Consider the following 13142-nt stretch of genomic DNA (forward strand, 5'->3'; position numbering starts at 1 on the left):
GCAGGAACAGAGAGGGAGTGCTTGCTGAGGTCTGCGGCTGAGCCCGGCCCCGCTCACTCCCGCACTGGTACCCACTGGAACTCACATGGATGACCAGGGTGAGGGGCTCCCCGGGGTGGTGCTTGATCCACTTCTCCCTCTTGGCCGTGGAGAACTGTGGGTCAGGGAGGTAGTCCAGGCGGAACCTGCTGCCCCGCCGGGCCTCCTGGGGGTCCAGCAGCTCCTCAGCTACAGCCGCCTCATCGGTGTAGGCCCTTCCATTGATGAAGAAGTCTACCGGTGCCGATGCATTGCTCAGGGCCCCAGGGGACGGGCAGGTGATTAGGGTGGAGTTGAGAACTTTGCAGAGCTGGTAGGGAAGGGCCAGGGCCAGGGCCAAGGTTGAGGATGGACAGACGGGCAGGAGAAACAGGGAGAGATTGAGGTTTAAGGAGACGGAGAGAGAGAGGGAGAGACAGAGAGAGAGGCAGAGAGAAGACAGATGCAGCAGCGTGAAGTCAATCAGGGCTACTGGCCGCTCCCCACCCACCTTGGTCCCAGCCCCCTCACCGTGGGCTCCCGGCCGATATGGTGCACAGCCATGGACACATTCTGCACCATGTGGAAACGCTCGCCAGCCACCGTGATGGTCCTGCCGCCACTATGGGATAGAGCGGGCCCTGTCAGCCCACCCACAGCCCTAGAGAGTGAGCTCAGCCAGAGGTCAGGGTCTGGGGTCTCACCTGACGGGGCTACGGCGGGGACTGATGGCCGTGATGACTGGGTTCTGCATGTACTGGAAGGTGAGGTTGCTGTGCACACAGCCCCGGCGCTCAAAGCGCACACACACGGACACGGGGGCCGGCAGGGCACCCTCGGGCACCGTGCAGGTGATGCTGGTGTCCATGCGCCTGTGGGAGGGCAGCGGCACTGTCAGCACAGCCCCCACCTCCTGCTGCTTGCTCCTGCCTGCCCCATCGCCCAGGGCACAAGCCCGCATGCCTGGCCCGGATAGGCCTCCTCGACTCGCCCCAACCTGGTCTTCTGCCCCCTCGTACAGGAATCTGTTGTTTGCACATACCCACTGCCACATCTTTGCTCAGGCTGCCCTCCCCACCTTCAACACCTTCGCTTTTCCTCCAGCCCTGCCCGTGTGTTCCAATTCTGCCCCATCCCACCTCATGCAAGAAGCCCTCCCAGAGTCCCTCTCTCAGAGCTGAGGAATGGCTCTGAAAGAACCAGCTTTTTTCCCAGTTTCAGATGTTTCTATTTCCTGCGGGAATGTCTGCTTTCCTGAGAGCTGAGACTTTGCTGGGCTCTTCTTGGTGTCCCCAGCAATGCCTATCAATGGGGCCTGGTACACAGTAAGTGCATAATAAAGACAAAGGTATTTCATCAAAAGGCTCTGGACCACACCCCTGGGCCAGCCAGAGGAGCTCCGAATGTATATGACCATCACATTTTTCACAGCAGAGGTCACTTATGGAGCTCCTACTGTATGCCGGGTACAGAGTACTACTCACAATTACTGTTCTTACCAGATGAGGAAACTGAGGCTCAGAGAAGGGAAGGGGCTTGGCCGAAGGGACACAGCCGGTGAAAACCCGAGTGATGCTTGGTGCAAGGACGTCATTCCACCCTTCCAGCCCCCAGCCCTCCAGTTTCCCTGGGCAGGAAGGGGTGGCCCAGGCCCAGGGGCTTACACGAGCTCCGTGCAGGGCTCTGTGTCGTTCACCAGGACTTGGAGCTCAGAGCCCACATGGAGGTCGCTCCCGTGGATTGTGATCCTGGTGCCCCCTGCCTTGGGGCCCTTGTCAGGCTCTAGGAATTGAACCTGGGGCAGCTGTGAGGAGGAAGACAGGGGGTCAGGCCTCAGGCCACCCCCCAGGTGTGTGTCTGGTGGGGTGGGCAGGAGGGTGGGTTCAGCCTTCCTTACCACGTAGGAGAAGCGCTCCCGTGACTTGCCCTCTTTAGAGGCGTTCACCGTCACCACGTCTGAGAATGCCTCTGGGGCTGGCCCTGTAGCGCACACAATCCTGGGGGGAGGTAGCTTGGGTCAGGAGAGCAGCTGGAGGGTCTCAGGGGCTGGGTAAGCAGCACCTGGGTTCTCTCTTGAATGATGCCACCCCCCCACCCCGGCTATACCCTGAGGGTATGTGGGCTCTCCACCCTTGCCCTCAGCTTCCCGCCTCTCCGACTCACAGCTGGGACTGCCATTTGGCTGGGACAGCCAACGGCATCACCCACATCAAAATACTGAAACCATTCCCTATCAGCTGGAAAACAGCCACTCTGAAACCCCAATGTCACCCTGATGCCAGGCTCTTCCCCAGGACTACCCACCTCCCCTGCCCACCCCGCCTGACTTTCCCACAATTCTACAACTATGTGACAAAGGGTGAGATAAGATGGTCTCTTGGGATCTGAACATTCTCCAACCATGAGGACATTTGTTGGGCTGGTAGACTGATAGCCTTTCTGCAAGCCTGACTTACAGCTCCCCCGGCAAAGGAAATCAGCTCACCCCCTGCTTTTCTACAGCCCCTCTGGGCCAGGCCCCACAGCGGTAGGCTTAGACCTCTGCACCACACCAGCAGCCCCACACTTTGTTAACTACAAGGTTTTTGTTGCTTTTTTTAAAAAAATCAATGCAAGGCTTCTATGAAAGTCCGGCTGTTCTGGAGGAACCTGGGAGGGCCTCCCAGAGCAGCAGGTGTTGAAGTGGGAACTTGAAGGATATGGAGAAGCGTCCAGAGTAGAAAAGGGCGGAATGCACAGGGGTGGGTAATGGCTTCAACAAGGTCTGGAAGACCTTGCGCCACTTCTAGGGAGCGGCAGGGTGCTGAGGAGGGTGGGAAGGCAGAGGGGAGAGGGGAGGGCAGAGCTGTGGTTGGCACTGTTGGGAGGGGCGGGGGGGGGGGGACACTAGAGGTCATTCAGAATAGCCCTGGGGACTGCCACTACTCACTCCTCCGACACCATGTATCTGTCAGCCAGTGGCTCACAGGCCACACTGCCAATCCACACGCCATGGGCCACGTCGCTAAGCCGCCGGCCTAGGTTCCTGCCTCGGATGGTCAACAGGGTCCCGCCGTCCAAGGGGCCACTCAGGGGCTCAATCTGCCAGGTGACCAGAGGACGAATGATGTTCTGAGGCTGGGACGTCAGCAGCTTTCCCCACCCACTGCTGCACACACCCAGGCAAGTGCACGTACACCTGCTGCTCAGGAGGAGGTACGGAGGCTCTGAGGGGGCAGGGGCTGCTGCTCACTGGACAGGTCACGGGGGCTGCCAGTGAGGATGTGCCCACATGGGTCTGGGGATGTGAGTGTGCAAAGTCAATGACACCTGCGGAGGGTGGGGGCTTCTGTGGACAACGCAGTCTGCTCCCAGTGGCCATGTCTGACCACATGATCTCGCAACCCAACCAGAGCTGACTGGGTCAGGGATGGGCACCTGACCCAGCCTACGCCAACGAGAATTCTTCCACCGGACTTCATCTTAGCTAAAACTCAGGCTCGGTTGTTATTGCCGGCCTCACTTATCACCATACCAGCAGGGTTTCCCCCACCTCACCATAAAAACTAGAGACTGGGGGCACCTGGGAGGCTCTGTCAGTTACACATCCGACTTCGGCTCAGGTCACAGTCTCACGGTTTGTGTGTTCGAGCCCCGCATTGGGCTGTCTGCTGTCAGCACGGAGCCTGCTTCAGATCCTCTGTCCCCCTCTGTCTCTGCCCCTCCCTTGCTTGCTCCCTCTCTTTCTCTCTCTTTCAAAAATAAACATGAAAAGAAAAACAACTAGAGACTAGTGCTAGCATCTTTTCCGGCCCAGACTCCCTGCTTCACTCTATTTTTCTCCATAGCACTTATCGCCTTCTATATATAAATTATTTATTTCCTTACTTATTACTGCCCACCCTCCTCCCCCACTAAAACATTAGCTCCGTGGCACTTTGTTCACTGCTGTGTCTCCAGCACCCAGCGGCCCTGGCACCCAGCAGGCGCTCCCCAGGTGATCCTGCATGCATACGGCTGGTTATGTGCAAGCACGTGTGTCACAGGTCTGAGAGCCCGTGTGGGGCGCTGTGTGTCGCACACGCAGGCATGCGGGTGCAACAGGCCTCCGTGGGTGGGGGTGCTTACCGCGCGGATCTCGGGGGCGGGGCAGGTGCCAGGCAGGGGCTGCAGGGGCCCTCGCAGGCGGCAGCCGTCACTCCACACACACAGGTGTCCCAGGTCCTCCCGGCCTAGGCACTGAGAACAGTCAGGGCTGCCCATGGCGCAGTTATAGACCTCCACTGGGAGAGACACGGAGACAGCATGGGTCAGCACCCCCCGTCACCACTGTGCCCTCTGCATTCACTCACCATCACCCAGAGGTGGGTTCTGGTTCTCCAAACTCCCCAGGGCCTTTGCTAAGCACAGTGCAGCCACAGCCTCATTAATAGTATCTGTCCACACCACGATTCTACCAGGTGGGAGCTCTTTGTTTGTTTGGGGTTTTTAAAATTTTTTTTTAATGTTTATTTTTGAGAGAAAGAGAGAGAGAGAGAGAGACCGACCATGAGCAGGGGAGGGGCAGAGAGAGGAGGAGACACAGAATCCAAAGCAGGCTCCAAGCTCCAAGCCATCAGCACAGAGCCCAACGCGGGGCCTGAATCCACGAACTGGGAGATCATGACCTGAGCCAAAGTCAGATGCTTAAGTGACTGAGCCACCCAGGCTCCCCAGCGGGAGCTCTTTATTAGCCCCATTTGGCAGGTAAGAGACCGAGGCTCAGAGGGGAGGACTGACTTGCTCAAGGTCACAAAGCCTGTGAGCGGCAGGCCCGAGATTCACACCCAGGCCTGGGTGGGTCTGTTTACCCACCAGTGGGGCTCTGGGATGCTAGGGGATCACTGAGCAATGTGGGCAGTGGGCACCAGGGCCTCAGACCCTCAGAGTGGCCCAAGCAGGAGTGCTGGGAGGGTTCTTCAGGGTCTTGGGTGTGCAGGTTGGTTCTTCTGGAGTCTGTCTCTGGGACCTTCATGGTGGGGACAGGGGGGCGGGTGGTGGTGCCATATCCACTAGGGATATCTGAGGCTCCCCATGAATAGACAGACTCTTAGAGAATTGATTCAATATGTATAATAACAGTAAGGACACCAATCACCATTTGGGGTGTGCTGACTGTGCCCCAGTCACAACTGTAAGATCTGTGTGCATCGTGTCAGCAAATCCTCACCAAGCTTTCTGTAAAAGGGCCTGTGCCTCATGTCACATGGCTAAGAAACAGAAGACCAAGCAAGCGCCTGAAGCTGCACAGCCATCGGCATACAGATGTTTGGCCCACAATAGCTGCTCAATGAATAAGAACTGAGTGACCAGGTACAGAACAGCAAGGCTGGGATCTGAGACCCTGTGTGCTAGGGAAACACAGGGCGGGACATCTGTGACTGTGCGGTGGGCACTGGATAAGTCCCCCAAGGTAGAGCCCCACCCATTAAGGCTGAATCCCCAGTGGCCATAGGGCCGTAGGAGCTCCCACCTGTTATGGGGTCAGGGCTGTCCAAGAATCGGGCTGGCTGCCCCTTTAGTTGGAGGCTGAGTGGAAACATCTGGCTCTTCTGGGTCGTGTGCAGCTGCAAAAGGACAAGAAAGAGCATGAGGGGTGTGAGTGGTGTCTAGGTCTCTGCTGGGGGGAGGGGATGCATGTCATGGAGACGGAAGAGGGCAGGGCTGTTGAGGATAAGGGAATCAAAAGGAGGAGGGGGATAAGGTGGGAAGGAAGGAGTATAGCGTCTGGACTTATGCAGGCCTTCCTGCCGCCCCCCCCCCCCCGCCCCGCCCCCCGAGCCACACCACTTACCACCACTTGGTTGCAGTGTACAGTAGATTCATTCACCCATACGGCTTCAAAGATCTCCTCCGGCCCAAAGCTACATTCTAGGGCTGCACCCTAGGAGAAATGGGGTTGCTGAGGAGAGGCAGATCAGCACCCACTGCTCTCTAACTCCAACTCGTCGTGGGCTGCTGCCCAGAGGAGTGGGCTGAGCACTTTTATCAGGCCCCTACCCCTCCAGAATGTCCTTCCTGGCCTTCAGGTCCAATGATGGAAGGAGGGAGGCAAGGAGTACATGAACACCTGGAACCTGTTGCTCCCCATGAGACTAAAAGCTTCACCAATATCTCCCGATGGCCTAAACCAACAGCCTTTTACTCGGCTCATAAAAATCCAATTCTTTAGCATGACTGCCATTCAAGGTTCATCCCAGTGAGACTCCACCTGTTCTTTGAATCTTACTACCCCCACCTCTGTCCCCCAAGGCCGATGCCCCAGCCACAGCAGGACACTCTTGGACATGGCACAGGCTGCCCTGCCCCTGGGCCTTTGTCCAGGCTGTTCCTCCTACCCAAACAACTTGTCTCCCCTTTAGCCACCCAGCAAAACACAACACAGCCTCAGCATCCAGCTCAAATTGTCATGTTCCAAAGACTTCCCAGAGCCCCCTTAAATCAGGTGGGTGCCCCTCATTTGATTATTCATTCATTCATTTAGCAATGAATATTTGGGTGCATGTTAGGGGCTCTAGGAGGCTCCTAAAGCCTGCCCGCACCCTGTATGTTGAGGACCACCCTTATCTCCCTGCCCAAGCTCTTTTTACACTGGTCTTGCCACCCACTGGGAAGGGTTAGGGTTGGGTCTCAGCCCCTGTGACACCTCCAAGGGCAGTGGGTGGCAATAAAAGACCTCAGGTTCCATCCGTTTGAATCCTACCTTCTGCCTTTCCTAGCTGTGCAACTCTGTGCAAGTGGCTCTCCTTTCTGAGCCTTGGTTTCCTAAATTTTGCAATGGAAACACACATTCCTACTCTGCAGGGTTGCTGGGGAAACTGGAGATCATGTATCTTTAGTGGGTTGCACACTGTGGGTGACTAATATATGCTGGCTGTTAGTATGCAGGAGGTGCTCAATAAATGTTTGTTGACTTAAGTACACAGGCCCCAACTCCCCAGTCTTATCTTGCCCAGCACAGGCCTCCAGGGAACAGTGTCAATAAATATTTGCTGACTGAACAAACTCAGGTTTCATGTGTATTAGTCCAGCCTCGTGGCAGGACTTCCTGTTTATGTCCCTGTTGTTAGCACATGTGACACCCTGAAGAGAAAGCAGGTCAGCACACCCCTCCCCTCTGGCCTACCCCCTCTCCCGCTTCACTCTGAAGCTAACACAGGAAGGTGGCTATTGACAGGGCTACAAGCACATTTGCCCATGCTGAGCCAGGAGGTGGGTCAGCTCAGGCTTCAGCCACTCAGCATAGCAGGCCCAGCCTGTCCTGAGGCTCCCCAGAGTACAGGCTCAGCAAACAGGAAGGGGGCTCTGCCCCTTCCTGCCCTTAGTGTTCTAGAAGCAGGTCGAGGGCCAGGATCACTGAGGCACACTGGGGGCAGACACATGCCTCCTGGTTACGGGACCCGAACCCAGGGCTTGGGCCTCCCCGCGCCAGGCTCCTGTAGCCCCAGGGAGCAGCACCGCCCTCCATACCAGACCAGGCCCCTTCATACTCCTGAGGCTCTGTTCCAACCACTGCAGGAGGGAGTCTGAGGGCTGAGGGCACTGCCCGCACAGAGCTCCAGCCCCAGCCACAAGGCTGCCTGACACATCCCAGATGCCTGGCACGTGGCCCCCACGTGCGACAGCTGTCACAGGCCTTCGTTCCCCCTTGGAAGCAACAGATGGCGAGTCCCTAGGAGCTGGGGAGGGGGATGGCTGGCACACTTCCAGAACTCGTCAACGCTTCCCACCAAGATGCTCTTCCAGGAGGGACCCAGAAAGGAGCTGAATCTCCTCCTCCCCATGCGTGGGTGCAGAGGTGACGGCAGATTGTAGGGAAGAGCACTCTCTCAGAGGAGTCCAGTGCTAGGGTACAAGTCAAGCCCTACGTTGTGTACCTAGAGTCATCTACTTCTCCTTTCTGGATCTCATTTTTCCCATCTGGATAATGGGGAATAGGGCAGCACAGGGGTTCTCTGGACATTCTTCAGGTAAGACATGTCAGCCATGAACTGAGGAAGTGTGTGCAGAATTACAAGTCAGCCTAGGGGGTGGGGCCGGCAGGACATGGACAGTGCCCAACCATGGGCTGCAGCCCAGCTCTGCCAGGAGAGCTTTACAGGGTAGGGGAGTCTGGGGGTCCTGGCCAGGGTTTCCCTCAGGAGCTGTTAGCAGCTTGCTGTCCCTTGGGCTGGGCCCTCCCCATCCACTTCCCCTTCCTCTAACCCCCTACAAACACAGTGGGGCTTTCTCAAACAGAATCTGGAAACTCAGAGAAACAAAACCAAGGTGTGGGTGGAGGCACCAGAGCATGGGTCCTCATCCAGAACAGCATTCTCCTGCCCCCACCCCCAGGCTTGGCCTCCACCTACCTGGAAGGCAGCATTGGCTAGATGCACGGGGATGCTCTGTAAGCTGCCTGTGGGCATGGGTGCCAGGCGTGAGGGCAGGATCTGGGGGCAGTCCTGAGGGCTCTGCAGTCAAAACACAACGAGGTAAGGGTGATGAGGGAGCATTTCAGAAGAGACAGGATTCACGGCCATGCCAGCCAGCCTAGTGTTGCAGCCTGCCTCCCCAGGGAAGTACTTGCCAGCCTGCACAGTGAGGAAACACCAGTAATAAAATCACAGCAGCCGCCACCACCGAGGGCAATGTGCCCAGTGCCTCCCACACACCGTCTCTTTTGACCCTCATGACAAGCCTACAGGCAGGCTTTATTGGCCCCATTTTATAGATGGTGAAACGGAGGTACACCGCGATGATGTAACCTGCCCAGCGAAGGAACCAGTCCCGCCATGGCTGTTCCAGGGCATACTTTGCAGAGGAGGTCAAGGAGGCTGGGGTTGAGGGCTGGCCCCCCTCCCCATCTCTGGGCCTCATCTTTCCCAGGTATAAAATGAGGGGCTGCACCCATTCTCTGAGACCACGCCCAGCTCCGAAATGCGGTTTCCAGGATGACACATGTTAAATGATTCAGAAAAAGAACTCCAAATTTCTGAACAGCCCACGGGAAACAGGCTATGAGGACCCTGGTGTCCCGAGGCTCCACACCCCTCCCCACTTCTGCAGGTGAGAGTCCCAGCCTCCGGGCAGAGGTGCCAGCCCCCCAAGAGTCCCGGGCAGGCCTGGGCATCAGCATTCTCACATTGGCAGTACAGCCACGGAGGCCTGGTGGAGCAGGGGCCACTTCGAAAAAGGAAAGAAGTTAGGGGCGCCAGGTGGCTCATTTGGTTGAGTGTCTGACTTTGACCCAGGTCATGATCTCACGGGTCGGTTCATGAGTTTGAGCCCCACACTGGGCTCACTGCTGTCAGCAAAGAGCCCACCTCGGATCCTCTGTCCCCCTCTCTCTGCCCCTGTCTCACACTCTCTCTCTCAAAAATAAATAAACATTGAAAAAAAAAAAAAAAAAGGAAAGAAGTTAGGGGTGCCTGGGTGGCTCAGTCAGCTGAGCGTCCAACTTTGGCTAAGGTTATGATCTCATGGCTCGTGAGTTTGAGCTCACATCAGGCTCTCTGCTCTCTGCTTCAGATCCTTTCCCACCCCCCACCCCGTGCCCCTCCCCGGCTCATGCTATCATGCTAGCACCCACTCTCTCTCTCTCTCAAAAATAAATAAACATTTAAATTTAAAAAAGGAAAAAAGTTAGGGAGGGAGGGCAGGCAAGAGCTGGAGGTTCAGAAACATGGCGATGTACCTGCGGTCAGAGGGCAGAGCTGGTCTGTGAACTCCCACTGTCTGACTCCCAGGCCAGAAACAGACACCAGGGAGCAGGGCTGTGCCCACCATGCCACCTAGTGACCTCTCTGAGCTTACAAGTCTGGAGCCCCCACCCCGCACTGTTGTTCAGACCTGAGGGCCCCACTGGGCCATGTTCTGCCTCCTCACACTCTGAGCCTGACCTGCTGAGACCCTGAGAGAAGGGGAGATTGGGACCCTGCAGCCGCCACACCATACCGAGGGCTGACCATCCCAGCCTAGAGGTCTGGCTGGGAACACAATGATCCGTGTGTGTCCACCTTGAGGCCAGCCAGCCAGGGCAAAGGCCTCTGAGGATAGAACTTGGAGGCCTCCCTGGGTCTTTTCTCCTTACTGCTAATCAGACAGGGAGCTCCCTGAGGGGAACCCTGGGGGGCTCGGCATAACACTGGACCCTGAAGAGATGCCAGTAACAATAAATGATGACCATGCCAACATCAGAGATAGTCACCAGCTCACACAGCCCTCACTGTGCTCCTGGACAGTTCTAAGCACACCACACCGTATTAATTCACCAAATCCGAACTCCCAACAATCCTCTGAGTTAAGTATAATCATTACACCCATTTTACAGACTAGGAAATCGGGGCACAGAGAAGCAGAGCAGTTTGCCCAAGATGGAACTGGCAGCACAAGAGGCCTCTAGTTGTCCAGACTGTTTGCCGACCACCAGGCCAGAAACCTTGCCTAGACTAATCCATTTCCCGGGGAGCAGGGCCTGGTGCGGATCACAGAGGCCTCGGCCAGAGAAGCAACATGGCTAGGCCCAGGTGAGGCCTCCTGAGCTGACCGTCCTGCGGGGCTGGGAGGGAGGAGCTTGTGTCCAGCTCAGGGTGAGCCCACACAAGCCTCTGGCCTCTGGGCTGCCATCTTCCGCAGTCTCATGTGTAAACCCCATGGAATTTCAGGGAATGGAACCCACATGTTTGCAATCAGTTTTCGTGGCTGCTGCCAGCTCTGCCTTGCAGCTGGCCGGGGGCTCTGTGGCTCTGTCTTCCCAGCTCCACCCCACCAATGGGTAAGTAGCTGACAGGAGGGGCTGTGGGGTGAGGGTCAGAGCAGGAGTTTCCACGTGAGCCCCCCCCCCACCAAGGAAATGACGTGGAAGCATCCCTGAGGGTCCCCCCACCCCCATTCTCCTTAATCCCTATCTATGATCCCATGGCTTTGGATGCTTATACCCGTTCTATAGAGTGGGCCAAGGCTAAGAGTCCTGGCACACCTTTGCCCTCCTTTGGTACCTCCCCCCAGAACTGGCTAACCCTCCACGGGGCCAGCTGGTATGTCTGCTGCTGGCCTCCAGCCCCCACCATCTGCCTCCAAGTCTGGCCTGGCCTTTGGGGAACTTCCCCCACAGGCCTGTGGTTTGGGAAGACTGACTCTACTCCCTAGCCCCAGGGATAGGCTGGTGTCCCAGGCCTGCCCTGGACTCAGCAATTGGTTCAGGGAGTGTACGTGACCCTAGTGAAGCCAGCAAAAGTCAACTCTGGGACTTCCATAGAACCAATAAGAAAGAGAAGCTCTTCTTATGTTCTGAGGCTGCCAGGAAATCAGGAGCCTGCCTGGAGTTGCTGAGGTCAACTTGCTACCAAGGGGGGAGGGCTGACAGAGCATGAAGCCCAACCAGAGGGGCAGGGAGCCCTGAAAACATGGTCGGAACTCCTGGATCCAGCTGCACCTGAAGGTGATGCCACCACCCCTCTCCCCACCCTGGCCCCCCGCCCCAGATTTCACACTCATAGGAGTCAATTAATTCTGTTGCGGCCAAGGCTAGTTTGAACTAGGGTTTCCCCCAGTGCAACCAAAGGATGGGGCCTCCCTGTCCCATCTAAGCCAAGCCATTGACACCTTGGAAGGAGGCTGAGTGGCTTCTCCCCTTTGCTGGAGTGCAGCACAGGGCAGAGCCTGCAGGTTCAGGAAACCACGGCCAATCGACCACACTCCAGGCAGAGGAATAAGGACAGCTGCTGAGTCAGCAGTGCCAAAAGCCACAATCAACCCGGACAGGAGCCCAGTGGGTTCACCGAGGACCTCACCTGTACCCACACTGGGACTCACAGACTCTCTCATTGTCTCTCCCACATTCAAGGGTCAAGAACTGATGTCCCAATCCAGCATGGCTGGCCCAGACCCTAAACCCATCTCGCCCGGTCCTTTTTTCCATTCTGCACCCTCACAGCCCCCTAAACTGCCCCTTGTTCCTACCAAATCACTCTCCAGACTGGCTCCGAATGAAGTCCAATTTCATGGTGGCATCCACGCCAGGCTCCCCAGGAAGGGGGCCTACTGTCCTATCTCTCCTCCCCTCCTCTAAAACACCGCACCCTCTTCCTGGCACCCTCCACTCCTCCACATCCTCCTTCTGCACTAGGGAAGTGCAGGAGACTCCCTAGTGACAGGAAACTCAGCCCCTAGCACCTCCCCAGGGACACCTCCCTGGCCTAACCCAAGTCCTACTGTCTCCTCCCAGCTCTCGAGGGGTGCAGGCTGATGTGCAAACTCCCCTGTCCACCACCTGACCAGAAACATGTCACCTGCAGGGCTAACAGAGACATAAATAAATGCCACCTTAAGTATCAGTCAGAGACTTCTGCAGGCCTGTGGAGAGGGCTGCCTCTTCTCTTGCTAGATTACCATAGTCCTCTAAGAGACCCTCTCTGGGGCTCCGATCCCAGTTCCTGCTAGATTACCACAATCCTCTAAGACAGACCCTCTCTGGGCCCACCGCTCCAGCTCCTGGCCCCCAGAGCTGCAGACCTGGGGGAGATGGTTTATGGGGTGCTGCCCCAGAAACACCTCTAGACTGGTGAGCTCCTATGCATCTGTCAGGACCCTGCACAAAAGTCTCCCTCTGCTCCCTGGCCCACCCAGCAAAGTAGCCACCCGCTCCTGAGAAGGATAGTGGCCTTTTAATGGGTACCTACTATGTGCCACATATGGAGTTGGTGTCTCACAGGTGCAATTCAAGACTCCCAGCACAGCAAAGTAAGGCCATTTTATAGGAGTAAAATGTACAATTACACAGTAAGTAAAATAGGAGATGGGGAAACAGGCACAGAGAGGTTCAGGAGCTTGACCAGGATCACACAGCCACAACTCACACCTCAGGCCCTTGGCTCATAATGGGGAGGGCAGAACTATGTCTAACTGGGTTCCTTCCCAGTGCCTGCTACAGACCCAGTCATACAAAGGGTGCCCAATAAATGCTGGATAACCGTGTTGAGCCTGTGGGTCCTCCTCAACAGCCATCAGGCTGCCAGCACGAATGCTTCATGTTCACATTTATTGAGCCCCTCTGTGTACCCAGCCCTGGGCTGGGGGCTAGAAGATGTGGACCCTAAAAAAGAGCAGGACTCCTGCTTGGCCCG

The 13142-nt window shown here is 56.7% G+C and overlaps 1 protein-coding gene across 2 annotated transcripts in view; it reads right to left on the reverse strand.

The window, feature by feature from the left end:
* Positions 1 to 13142, reverse strand: part of PLXND1 (plexin D1) — a 59729-nt gene that overhangs the window by 19537 nt on the left and 27050 nt on the right. For both annotated transcript variants that reach the window (XM_053898364.1, XM_053898363.1), the window contains exons 9-18: positions 8388 to 8489; positions 5831 to 5920; positions 5510 to 5603; positions 4126 to 4280; positions 2948 to 3099; positions 1916 to 2015; positions 1683 to 1822; positions 723 to 890; positions 550 to 640; positions 86 to 349 (exon numbers count right to left, since the gene is read on the reverse strand). In XM_053898364.1, coding sequence (XP_053754339.1) covers positions 86 to 349; positions 550 to 640; positions 723 to 890; positions 1683 to 1822; positions 1916 to 2015; positions 2948 to 3099; positions 4126 to 4280; positions 5510 to 5603; positions 5831 to 5920; positions 8388 to 8489 — 1356 coding nt within the window. The remainder of the gene's footprint in view (positions 1 to 85; positions 350 to 549; positions 641 to 722; positions 891 to 1682; positions 1823 to 1915; positions 2016 to 2947; positions 3100 to 4125; positions 4281 to 5509; positions 5604 to 5830; positions 5921 to 8387; positions 8490 to 13142) is intronic.

Source organism: Panthera pardus, unplaced genomic scaffold (assembly GCF_024362965.1).
Source record: "Panthera pardus isolate Hobbes unplaced genomic scaffold, ASM2436296v1 HiC_scaffold_8, whole genome shotgun sequence".
NCBI lineage: Eukaryota > Metazoa > Chordata > Mammalia > Carnivora > Felidae > Panthera > Panthera pardus.